This window comes from Gigantopelta aegis, chromosome 4, assembly GCF_016097555.1.
Source record: "Gigantopelta aegis isolate Gae_Host chromosome 4, Gae_host_genome, whole genome shotgun sequence".
Lineage (NCBI taxonomy): Eukaryota > Metazoa > Mollusca > Gastropoda > Neomphalida > Peltospiridae > Gigantopelta > Gigantopelta aegis.
Window position 1 is genome coordinate 103224973 of NC_054702.1, and position 13708 is coordinate 103238680.

The 13708-nt window shown below is 37.0% G+C and overlaps 1 protein-coding gene across 1 annotated transcript in view; it reads left to right on the top strand.

Moving 5' to 3' along the window:
• The window catches only part of LOC121370125 (myosin heavy chain, striated muscle-like), a 13232-nt gene extending 947 nt beyond the window's left edge, over positions 1-12285 (top strand). The window contains exons 3-12 of the mRNA XM_041495228.1: positions 3-52; positions 562-758; positions 1192-1324; positions 1809-2266; positions 3413-3866; positions 4364-4603; positions 9557-9757; positions 10403-10558; positions 11101-11141; positions 11768-12285. Of these exons, the coding sequence (XP_041351162.1) occupies positions 3-52; positions 562-758; positions 1192-1324; positions 1809-2266; positions 3413-3866; positions 4364-4603; positions 9557-9757; positions 10403-10558; positions 11101-11103 (1892 nt within the window). The 3' untranslated portion in view covers positions 11104-11141; positions 11768-12285. The remainder of the gene's footprint in view (positions 1-2; positions 53-561; positions 759-1191; positions 1325-1808; positions 2267-3412; positions 3867-4363; positions 4604-9556; positions 9758-10402; positions 10559-11100; positions 11142-11767) is intronic.
• The last annotated feature ends 1423 nt before the right edge of the window (positions 12286-13708 follow it).

Sequence of the window (13708 nt, forward strand, 5' to 3'; positions counted from 1 at the left end):
AGAAGACAGCAGTCTGGAAGAGAGCAAGAACTCTCTGGAAGAGGAAATCAGGGTGTGTATTCACAACGACATCCACACGTACTGATAAAAAGATTTTTGAATTAAAACAAACAAACAAATATATATAATTTTTATTGTAACGAAAATGAGCTACAGTTGTAAGATTGTGGCCATTTTGAAATCTGAACTACAAAACACTTACAAATTCGAAATCGTATATATCTGCTCAAGACAGAGTGAAATGGACTTTTTGAAGAAAGAAAAAAGTTCTCTGACCTCTTCTGTATTAATCTTCTTGTTCCTAAATTTAATTCACTGTGAAACTTTTTTTTAAAGCATGTATTTGTTTGGAGGTTTCACTATTTTAATGTACTCCGTGCTAATAAAAGTAATTTTTATGTACATTATTCCCATTAATAGCCAGTTTTAACAAACAAAAACTGTTGGTTGAAATGAAATATATTACACGTAAACGGTAATATCATTGTAAAAAGAATAAAATAAAAGTAAATTTAAATATTAATATTAATTGACGTTACATTGATTTGATGTTTTTTTCAGGCACGCCAGAAACTGCAGAGTGAGGTGCGCAACTTGAGGTCTGATTTGGATGCCATCAAGGATCAGCTGGACGAGGAGCAGGAAAGACGATCAGATATGCAGAGAGCTCTGTCCAAGGCCAACGCCGAGGTCCAAGCCTGGAAGACCAAGTTCATCACAGAGGGTTCAAATCGTACCGAGGAACTGGAGGAGGCCAAGTAAGCTAGAATTTAACTTCCAATGGGCAGGCATTGTTGGGGGTGTCTTTTGATAATTTTACTTTTAAACTTAAAGCAGTTTTTTAAAGTCGGTTGTTATCTTCTTTTTCTTTAATTTCTTTCACAAGTATACCAATATTTTATTGGGGTTTTTTTTAACTCTCAAACAGCTACGGCCAATGTCACAGTTAGACAAAATACCACTATTTTCTTATTTAGAAACCTAAATATATATACTGTCATGCTTGAATGATTAAAGGTTTTCTTTTTTCATTGATTTAGGTATTAATGATTTTTATTTCCTGTAGTCATGTTTAACTAAATGGAATTTAACATTTTCAAATATTAAACCGTTTATGTTTTACACTACAAAATATTAACACGTACGGCAGAAGACATCTGGGAATGTTTATCACGTAATGTTTTGTTCTAGACGTAAGTTGCAAGCGAAGGCCAATGAAGCTGAACAGCAGCTGGAAGCAGCCATGAACAAGGTCTCAGCTCTGGAGAAGGCCAAGTCCAGACTGCAGGGAGAGTTGGAAGATGCCCTCATTGACGTACAGCGGGTAATGCAGCAGCTTCTATCTATCTGAACTCTTGTTATGAACTAAAAGTATTCAGTCATTTCATACTTTGTCGATACTTAGAATATGTCTGTGGTTTAACCATTGAAAAGAGAAAGAAAAAACGTTGTTAAATAAATTGACTGTGTAATGAGAGATTCGAATCTACTACATTCCTTGGCATGACATTCTTCAAATGTGATTTCAATGATTATGTACCATTTGATCCAGAACTTTGTGATATATAATTTTATATCTTCATCTTACTGGAACATGACACACAATAGCTGCATGATGACTTTGGTGCTATGATGGCATTAAAACGTTTATTCATTCAATGAACAATGCAAAACGCAATATAATAAAAGTGTGATAGAAGCAAATTTGCAATATTAAATAAATATTAGTTGGTAACAAGTAACAAGTGACAATGTAATTTATTCATAATATGAATTATGCAATAACGTTTCTTATGTGATTTTTGTAGGCTACTGCTACCGCCACCAATCTGGAAAAACGTCAACGATCCTTTGACAAGACCGTCCAGGAATGGCAGCAGAAGATGAAGGACATCCAGATAGAGTTGGAGAATGCCCAGAAGGAATCTCGCGCCTACTCCGCCGAGCTGTTCCGTACTAAAGCCCAGTATGAAGAGACCAAGGACGTCATTGATGCCCTCAAGAGAGAGAACAAGAACCTGGCTGATGAGATCCACGACCTCACAGATCAGCTGTCAGAAGGTGGACGAAGCGTCCATGAGATTGAGAAGGCTCGCAAACGACTCCAGATGGAAAATAGGGAGTTCCAGACTGCTCTGGAAGAAGCCGAAGCTGCCCTTGAACAAGAGGAAGCCAAGATTACTCGCGCTCAGCTCGAGATTTCTACATTCAGAACTGAAATAGAGCGAAGACTGCAAGAGAAGGATGAGGAATTTGAGAGCACTCGGTAAGGATTAAGTAACTTTCTGACTTAAAGGCCAAATTTGACTCTCATTGGCCCTGGCTGTGTGACACGTCAGTTGTGATGTCCCTATTAGATCATTAAATCTATTTATTCCATTTTTGTGTACGCAAATCGAGTATCCTCAACCTAGAAAGGCTTTTTTCCGTATGACGTCATACAAGATACATGACGTCATTCTTTGTAAGAGCTAGCTACATTCTGTCACATTCGAAAAGCGTTTCTAAAAGTTATTTTATTTATTGTACAAAAGGAAATGATTTAAACAGTGTGTTTATTGAAAATCTAATCTGAAATACTCAAGTCGAGTTGACCTATATTTTTGGTCAGTAACCGAAAATGTAGAGATTTATCTATTGTCTGAACCAAATTGTTAACAACTACAAAAAATTACTCTCCTACCTTTAATTGCCGTTAGATTTCCTTCAAAGTTTGTCCAGACACAAATCGCAAAAAAAAACACTACAAATATACAGATTCCACACACGAGACTGCAACGATGTCGCCGATATTGTCTTTGCTGAGATTGCATAGGGAAAAATACATACAGTTTTCTGCCGTCTGCCATATTGTTTGTTTATGGAATACTCTTCAAGAGGGGTGAAAGCCTCCAAAGTATGTGACACAATTAATATGAAATCGATGATCTCTAGTGGTATCATTAAAATAATAATAATAATAAGAAGAAACAAAAAATAATAATATGACGTCATCACGTTTGCTTTTATATCATAACATGTTATGACGTTGTTAGATTAAGTCCTATCCTTTCACCCCTCTTGAAGAATATTCCATAAAAAGTCAAAATGGCAGCTGATACAAAATTACATGCTTTTTTCCCTATGCGCTCTCAGTGAAGTCGATATAGATAACATGGTTAGCATCTGGTATGTGAAATCTGTGTCATTGTAATGGTTTTTTCAAGATTTGTGTCTGGACAAACTTTGGAGGAAATCTAACGGCAATTAAAGGTAGGAGAGTAATTTTTCGTAGTTGTTAACAATTTGGTTCGGACAATAGTCATCATATCTTGCCAATGTATAGGGCCTACAGTGATTGCGGGATAAAAGTTAGTACATGTGTAAATATTATTTTATTGAACTCTAACCCTTTAATGTATTTGTATTCCAGTCGCAATCACCAGCGAGCCCTCGAATCCATGCAGGTCAGCCTCGAGGCAGAGAGCAAGTGCAAGGCTGAAGCTCTCAAGGCTAAGAAGCAGATTGAACAGTCCATCAACGATCTGGAAATCGCTGTGGACAATGCTAACCGTGCCAGAGTAGAGAGTGAGAAGAACGTCAAGCGTCTGCAGCAGCAGATCACAGAGCTGCAGAGTCAGGTCCAGGACGAACACCGCCGAGGAAACGAGGCGATGGAACAGCTGAACGCCGCCGAGCGCCGCGGCACCATGATCATGGCCGAGTGCGAGGAGGCGAGGACCCAGCTGGAAAATGCTGAACGTTCACGAAAGGCCAAGGAGAATGAACTTCATGACGCGTCTGACTGCATCAATGAGCTTCGTGCCGAGGTCACTTCACTTGCTGGTCAAAAACAAAAGATGGAAGCTGATGTTACTGCCATGCAGGTGTGAAACTAAATCATTATTAAGGATATTTAAATACTGAAAGTAACCTACCCAGACAATTAAAAGCCATCTATTTTCTCTAAATCATCCCTGTGCGATTTATAATAAAATAATTCAATTAGGATTAATAAGTAGGCCTATTTATACCACACTGATAACACATCGCTACCCAACATAATTTGTTTTGAATAATAGCCCATGTGGCTTTGAGTTTGAATGCAAAAATCAAAATACAAAACTAGTTTAGTTTGATTTTCCATTTATTTATAAATTCCTTGGTGTTTAAATAAATGGAACGTGATCCAATTTACTGTTAAGTATTTACATATAGGGCCTACAGGCCAGTAATTTTTAAAAATTGCCATTGTTGATTTAAAACTCCACCATTTGTTTATCTAGATAAGACCCTATATTAATGTGTCCTTATTAGTTTTAACTGTCACATAGTTATTTTAGATCTTGTATTATTAATTGATTCTTATTGTTTTTCTCACCAGCACGATCTGGATGAACTGACTTCGGAGCTGAACCAGGCCGAGGACCGATACAAGAAGATGAATATGGAGATGGCTCGAGTGATGGAGGAGATTCGGCACGAGCAGGACCACAGCATGCAGGTGGAGAAGTCTCGCAAGATGATGGAGAACCAGGTGAAGGAGCTGCAGGTCCGACTCGAGGAGGCAGAGAGCCAGGCTCTCAAGGGAGGCAGGAAACTCATCCAGAAACTCGAGCAAAGAGTAAGTGGCTGGAGGTTTATGTCAATCGTATTTAATGAAGAAGCATGGGGTCCTAACCTTTCTTCAATCAAGATATCAAGTCCTTTTTTTGGGGGATAACATATTTTGAAATTACCTGTTGAGGGTTAATGTTTACACGTAAAGTTTCGTATCTTATGTAAACAGTGGGATGTTTTATATTATCAGAGTTAAAGATAGCTTTCGACAGACCCGGATCTTCTTAGTAGTTCAGTACGTCTCTTTTTTTGCAATTCTCGCCCACTTCCTTCTTTCCCCTCGGAACTCCTAGTTCCACCCTTATTATCATATAACGTTTTGATATACTGAGTATCAAGGAATTCGTCTTTCATAAAATAAAAATATACTGTTCAAATTAGGAAGACTTGCCGATATTTACAATTTGGAAACAACATGCACTATTATCCTGTTCAATTATTTAGACCCAAAGTTTTTTGCAGATGTTACGTTTATTTCCTATTCGATATTTGTTTTCTTTGCATTTACATGAAAACAAACCCAAACCCCGACATGTTTTATATACAAATCATCATATAAAATGCACGAAGTTGACTTAATTCCACTTTTTAAAAATCTCTGTGTGTTCGGAATGCACGTTATTTCTCCTATAAATAACTACGGTCATTTGCATATCAAAAGATTGGGATCTGAGGCTACGTGAAGGCCATTATAGCTTGTTTCACTAAATCAAGGTTATTATTGTTTTGCAGTGTGTAACAGCATTGTCTAATCTTTCCGTTAAACATAGATGTAAACAAACAGAACATGTAACCCTTTCTTGTAGGTGCATTATATTTAATCAATTTAGCTAATGTATTATGTATTTTTATTTTATTATATCAATTCTATATTAGCATACCATACCTAACCTAACACAACTGAGGTGTAGCACAGTAATAAACACAAATGACCTCACACACCGCAGGAATGTGCTTTCCAAATTTAAAAATAAATTTAATGCAGGGCCGGACCCAGAAGACCAGGGTGGGGATAAAATGTCAAAGGCCACCAACATCAAATAATAATAAAAATGTTATTTAATTTGCCTCTAAATTGGGAACTCATACGTATATACGTTTGGGGGTGGGGTGTTACATTTGTAATGCGAAAAACCAAAGGGCTATTGTTCGGATTCGTATGGGTTCAACCACTTTTTCATCCCGCATACACAGCCCTGAATGTCCAAAATACGATAGCATTGCTTGGTCAATAACATCATTATTTCGATCTGTGACTGCACGTGCTATTGTAGCAATGTGTAAACCACGTAAAATACAAGTTAGGTAGGGTATATAAATTCATTGAAAATGTAATAGTCGACATTCTTGTTATTGTTATTTGAGGAAAAACATGGGTAAATCGAAAAACACTGCAGCTGATGTAAAATCGTGTATTAAGAACGTTTTCGATTATTTTGAAGATGAATATCAGCGCGGTAGACCTAGGTATGCTTCTTATCGAATTGTCGATCGAGTTGCTGCTGCACTTAAAGTTTCGGTTTCAACAGTAAAAACAACTGTGAAAAATCTAAGCTCTACGAATCCGAGCACAGAAATCACTGTTAAAAAACGCGACCGAAAACTCATCGATTTATTTGATAAAGATGTTATTAGACGACGAGTATACAGATTTTATAGAGAGGGCGAATTACCAACATTACATAAGATTAACGTGGCTTTAAGGGAGGAATGTGGAATCAACATATCCATATCAACTTTACGAACAACACTCCATGACCTCGATTTTAAATACCAACATATGTCTACAACCGGAAAAGTGATTTTTGAGGACGCCAATATATCAGACAGGAGACTGTCCTATCTCCATGAAATATCCAGTTTACGAGAACAGGGGTATTTAATAGTGTATCAAGATGAGACCTGGGTGAATGTCAACCACACAACATCCCACCACTGGACAGATATCCACCCGGGCACAAGTATCGCCAATCACCTGCCGAAATCAGACGCTGCTGATCGAGTTCCTAAACTCTGTTCGGTGACTAGGAAGGGAAAAAGACTTATTATTTGTCATGCTGGCTGTGATAAATATGGATTGATAGATGGCTGTGAATTGATCTTTGAGGCTAAAAAAAACAGACGGAGACTATCATGGTGAGATGAATCATGACAATTTCATCAAATGATTTGAAGAACAACTTATGCCTTCTGTTACGAGTGGGCCTTGGAAAAAGGGGGATTCCCAACACTCACCCGTAACACGCATTGAAAGTGATGAATCACACAACAAATTAACAAAGTTTATGAATATTTAATAGGAAGACAATAAGATATATACAAATACAGAGTATGACAGTTTCTAATTTGGCAGATGAATATACAAATACAAGTGGGCAAACAAATATAATGCAAAAGTCCACAATCAAGGTTATATTTACCCAAAGTCTAGGAATGTCCAAGTTCAATCAAATCACATCATCAAGATCCAGTGCACACAAGTCTTCCATAAAGTCACATAAGCAAAGCACATATTCTTCAATTCAAAGTTCAAGCGAGCAAATCATATATTATACTTTGTCTCCGACGTGAAACAAGTTATCACTATATTAATACACAGTATTGTCTCCGACATGGATTACAAATATCATAATGCATAGTGACCGTCTGCCAGCAGGTCTACACATCAACTGAACTTCTCTCTCCTCTCTAACCCTGAATTCTGGGTAATCATAAGCTAAGAAGTTTGTAAAACTCACTAAAGGCCAATCTTATTATATAACACCAATCCAAGCTAATCAATCAGTCATTGAAACACGGCTCTGCTCGCTCATGCAGAACTACCACTCATACCAAGCGTAATCTTTGAATTTAATTACAACTTCTTATGTATACCACAATATTGTAATAAATAGCACTAAATAATATATACACAAACCCATAACACCTTCTCTACCAGAACCTTCTGTTATCGTCATGGATAACGCAAGCTACCACAACATATTAACTGAGATGACACGATGTCCTGCACTAAACGCTAAAAAGGAAGAAATTCAGTCGTGGCTACGAAACAAAAATATACCTTTTGAGAGGAACATGACAAAGCCAGTTCTTTATGAACTTGTGAAAAGTAACAAATGTGCACAGCAATTTGTTACTGATGATATTGCTGAACGTCATGGGCACTTGTGTCTAAGACTGCCGCCAAGACGTTCTGAACTCAATCCGATAGAACTGATCTGGAGTCAAGTCAAAGGGCACATAGCCCGTCATAATGATGGTAAAATGACCACGGTGCGGAGAGAACTTGCACATGCATTGAACTCTGTCACACCTACACACTTCTCTGACGCAGTTAAACATGTAATAAAGATCGAAGAAGATTTTAGAGAGAAAAAAATTGTTTTATAAGAAATAAAATACCCCCTGTGATAGTCCCCCTTAACGAAGATAGTGATGAAGAAATGAGTTCGTCGACTGATTAAGTTATTTCTCCATACCCATCAGGAGTATTACTTTAATGTATGCATGAACTATTTAACACCAAAAACAATTTATTTCCATATCATTCACTATCAAACAACCTAACAACCTATAAACTAATCGACTAGAAATGCATATAGACTACACATACATAAGAGAGAAATGTTCATTTAACGACACACTCAACGCATTTGATATACGTTTATGTGGCGTCAGACAAAACGGTTAAGGACCATTATGACAGTGAGAAAGAAACTCGCTACCGCCACATGGCCCACTGTTTCCGATAGGAAATTTTGATAAGCAATAAGTGACGTTTTATATGCACCATCCCATAGACAGGATAGCACATACCACAACTTTTATACATCAGTTGTGGTGCACAGGCTGGAACTAGACACAACCCAATGGGTCCACCATGTGGGATCGATCAGTCGACCTACCATGAGCGAACGCTTTACCTCTGAGCTACGTCCCGCTCCATATACAAAAGAAGCCTTAAGTGGGGTTGGGGTTGTGCAGAGGGTCACACCTCCACCAATAGCATGCATACCATATTCTTCTCTCTCTCTCCCTATAACCATATAACCATAGATTAAAATATGTTGAGTGCGTCGTTACATAAATCACGTCTCACTCTCTCTCTCTCTCTCTCTCTCTCTCTCTCTCTCTCTCTCTCTCTCTCTCTCTCTCTCTGTGTCTGTCTGTCTGTCTCTCTTCAGCGCGCGCGCTTGTGTATTCCACAATATAATTATAATATTTGATACCTATTTTTTTTTCAAACTGAGGTTTTGTCACTTGAACTCCCCACCTGAATCCGCGCCTGCTTCATATTTACAGATATTTTCTTAAATATAGGTCATACTACGATTTGTGCGGATAGGACGATAGAACCGAACATTAGTTTGAAACGCACTATAGAATGATGCTTTTGATATGCAAATCACCTTAGTTATTTATAGGAGAAATAACGTGCATTCCGAACACACAGAGATTTTTTAAAAAAATGGAATTAAGTCAACTTCGTGCATTTTATATGATGATTTGTATATAAAACCTGTCGGGGTTTGGGTTTGTTTTCATGTAAATGCAAAGAAAACAAATATCGAATAGGAAATAAACGTAACATTTGCAAAAAACTTTGGGTCTAAATAATTGAACAGGATAATAATAAAATTCACCAACACTCGGCGCCTGAACCTTAAATTTGATATAGGCACATTATTACAGTTTACGCCAAGCCATTAATATTGGTCACTGACTAATAGCGTTAATATGGATTATCTAGAAAAAAGGTGAAGCACTTGAATATTATCTTTTTTTAAGAATTTTAAGAAAGACCAGCTGGGTGTTGTCATTTTTTAAAAATAATTTACTAATCATATTCTTCAATAACGTCTTCATGGTTTGCTGATTTATATACTGTGTTGGTGTTTCTTATATGAATAAAAACAGTTACAAAACACGACAGTACAATAAAAATAATGATCAACAGGTGCGAGACTTGGAGACCGAGTTGGAGACTGAACAGCGAACCTTCAGCGAGACTGATAACAACATGAGGAAGCTGGATCGTCGTGTTCGCGAACTCACCTTCCAGTCGGACGAGGACCGCAAGAACTACGAACATCTGCAGGGCGTCGTCGAGAGAATGAACGGCAAGATCAAGACTCTGAAACGCCAAATCGAGGAGGCGGTGAGTGCATTTTGTTTACTTCTGTCACATATGCGTGGGGATTGAGCGAGGGAGTTAGCGGGGACACCTCCGGTGCTGAGAGACAATATCTATGTTTGCTCCCTTCACTTTCGTTAAAAGGTGAACAAATCATAGGTTTGATTTAATATTTTGTTTTCTAGTCTGATCAATTCTCTGAAAAGTGTTTAATGTATCACAATGTTACGACGACATTATTTTAGTACAACCGGACCTGATTATAATAATTGCCACCAGATATGCCATCTTTCGTCGACTATATTGGTAGTAGATAACAATGGTCTGTCAAACCCATTTCACGTAGTTTTTAAACTATCAATCTTCATCATGGTTGGTTAAATGCAGTGAAAAATATTTTTTTTTAATTTTAATAATTAACCAATGAACAAAATAGAGACATCTATATCCTATTTTCCGTAGCTGAATTAATCAAGTAGATGGTTTGTGTATTTCACACTCTTCCTGTATTCATATTATGTTTCCAATTAATTTGAATAAAGAGACATCAAAGCAAATAGTGCCAGTGTGTGGATGTTATTTACTCGATGCCTGGCCTTGTTGTTTAGTCATTTATTTATATTTACAGTGTATATATTAATGACTGTTTATTTGTGGTTTATTTTACAGGAAGAGGTTGGCGCTCTAAACCTGACCAAATACCGCAAGGCCGCCAAAGAGCTGGAGGATGCTGAAGAACGTGTAGAGGCAGCCGAGGCCTCCATGGCGAAAATGCGCTCAAAGAACCGAAGTTCTCTCTCCCATACTTCATTAACTATAAGCTCAGTGAGTAAATATCAATATTTATCATTTTTATTGACATACATAACTAATTTTTATTTGTGGTACATGACTCGACCATTTTCCTGTTTACGATTTTGATTAGCTGTACATAAATCGGCGATTTTACTGTTTAATTTTTTGATTGGTGGCACATAAATCGCCGATTTTCTTGTTTAAGGTTTTGATTGGTTATGAGTAACTCGCCGATTTTCTTACTCATAAACATTATAATGACACTTGATTCTTATAACTTTATTCTTGACAACTATTGCCAATCAGAGAATGTGTGTCTTTGTGAGTATTTATCAGAAATGGAAATGTGGACTGTCTCAATACCATTTTGTCTAGTCAAATAGTTTAATTATTTGCATAATAATAACATCACGCTGTGTGATAAAAAATTTGGACGATATTTCTTGCCTTTCAGAAAGATATTGACTATTATGGGTCATCGTTTATATAACTTCCTAAATGGCTATTCTTATGTACAAAATTGTGTAACTTGTATCATCAATTTAAAAGTGAAATCTGTTTATTTATTTCAGTAATTGATTAGTGATTTGGAGAGAAAGGTACATGGTGCGTGGTACGTATTTTTCTACTTGATTTATAACACTTAACACAATTTTATAAACATTTATTAGATGTGTGCAATTACGTTAGCATTATTACACAACCAAGCTACATGCGAAATGTAAGTCTAAAACAATATACCTGAAACGTGCACAAAACACGTATTTATGTTTGGTTAAGGGAATGTACATTTAATCCGGAAATATTATATGACGCATAGAGATGTATTCAAAAGGAGGCAGATGTCCATACCCAGCCTAAAAGTGCGAGGTGCAATCATCCACATAGGAGACCGAGTACTTATCAGGCAGTTGGCTTTTGAGGGAAAACACAAACTGGCAGATAAATGGGAGGAAGACGTGTACATTATACATCGTCAACCTAATCCAGAAATCCCAGTATTTGTGTTGAAGAGAGAGGGTGGACAGGGAAGGAGTCGCAGAAAAAAGATAATCATGGAACAATAGTTAAAGGTCTTCGCCAGTTAGACAAAGATGGTACTTTAGACCTAGACAGGGCAGTTTTCATATCTTTTCTGGTGGAGATCGTCCTGTCCCTCGCTAGGTATGGCCTTGATGCCAGCATATTTTCTCACAATGATACATGACTTGTATTTATTGTTTTTCCTCTGTTTTTCAGATGGCTTTTACACCGACTACTTAAAAAGAAGCCTTCAAAATCTGTGTCCGTGTTTTGACCCACCTATTGTATGCAATGACGTTTTCTACATGCTACAACATGTGGAATTTAATATGAACTCTTAGTTGATTTGACTAACAAGTGTGGTGTATGTCAATATCTTACAATTGTTTGTGACCTGAACTATCAAGACCATCTTTAGCTACAGAGCACCACACCATCCACTAAAATATTTGTCTTTCTGATAAATTAAACAGTGGTATGATTCGACAAGGTGTATTATGGAAAGTGGTCCAGCAAAATTTCAGTCTGCAGTGTGTTTCTGTGCAGTTTCGAACAAACAATATTTCTTTTGTTATGCGTCATAAATATGTGATAATGTATTATATTATTTATTATTTATTTTGCCAGTGTATTCAGCAGAAGCACTCTAAGGCAGTGACTGATTTTTGTGTTACTTTTACCACATCATTCCACACCCCTGGTTATTCAGACATGAATACACTACTCTTATCCTGTACTGTTGTTTCGTTGTTCTCTTTTGTGTACGAGAAATATTATTTGTTTTTAAAAAGGAAAACAAAAGAAGAAAAGTCTAAATATCCCCTGAGCTCTGTCTTGTGCAGACTGAGATCGTCAGACTTGGGAGTGGCAGTCCTCATATAAAATAAGATGTAGATCGCCATGTGGAATGGCAGTCCTCTAAAAGACGATGAACCTGAAATTTATCCATGCGGGTAGTCACGACCTTGTTGATCATGACATGCCATATGTGGGATAGAGATACATTTAATAATAATAATAACCCAATGGGCTACGTCCCTCCCCTTGGGGAACTCATTTTTCTCATAAAATAAATGACACACCCGGATGATGGTTCTGGGGATATGCACCCTCCCAAACCATTTCATAATTGTTACGAAGGAGGAACATTGACAGTCAGGCATGTATTTGTCTTGAGCTTCGCTTGTTACATGCTGGATCCGCCCCTGAATACTATCGGTCAAGGGAAATAAGGTCTAGAATATAGATACAGGTTTCACGGGGCGCATATAATCATTTAAATCTTTGTCTACCAATATTCCCTTTACTCCTATAACTATACTACTCTGTGTCGGCAACTGTTATTGTACAATGGTCAAAATAATGTGTAAATCAAAGATATCGAGGCTTTGTTAATGGATATTCGTCGACCCAATTCTTCCCTTATTTTTATTTCTCTTAGTATATTTTACTAATACAAACTTCAAAAAGAACAACAGTTGTTACAAACTTGTTTTCGCTGTCAAGATATAGTAATCAAATGTCTAAGTAGTTCACAAGTCTCGTAGTCGAGTTTAACACAAACCAGCTAAATATTAAATCGCTTGTAACCACTGTAACATAGAAATAAGACGCAGAAAGCAACTTTAGAAGTTCTATGTTTCCCATTTTGTCTTCGTGAAGTACACATGCATGAAATCTATACCAGAAAATGCATATAAAAGATCCCTTGCTGCGTATTCTGTAGGACTAGCTCTGCAACACCAAAAGTGCTGAGGTGTCGTTAAATAAATATCCCTTCTTTTTTCTGCCACTGAAAATGAACACAATTATTTATTATAAGCAAAACCCTCAACAAAGAGCTTAGGTCATCTGAACTTAATTCTGCTGTGAATTGTTTTGGGGGTTTTCATTAATGATTTCAGAAACAGCCACGGTCATAACTTCATTACATCTAACATTTGTAAATTATACGTTCTCATTATTAAACGTCCACTACACTAGGATATGTTCAGCTGGCATTCCTTTCGGTATATTTACACAAGTCTACCAACTGGAGTTAAATACTCAATTATGGGGGAGGTGGGTGTTTAACGACACCTCAATAGCACATTCTTGTATTAATTATCAGCTATTGGATGTCAAACATTTGGTAATTCTGAAATATAGTCTTAGAAA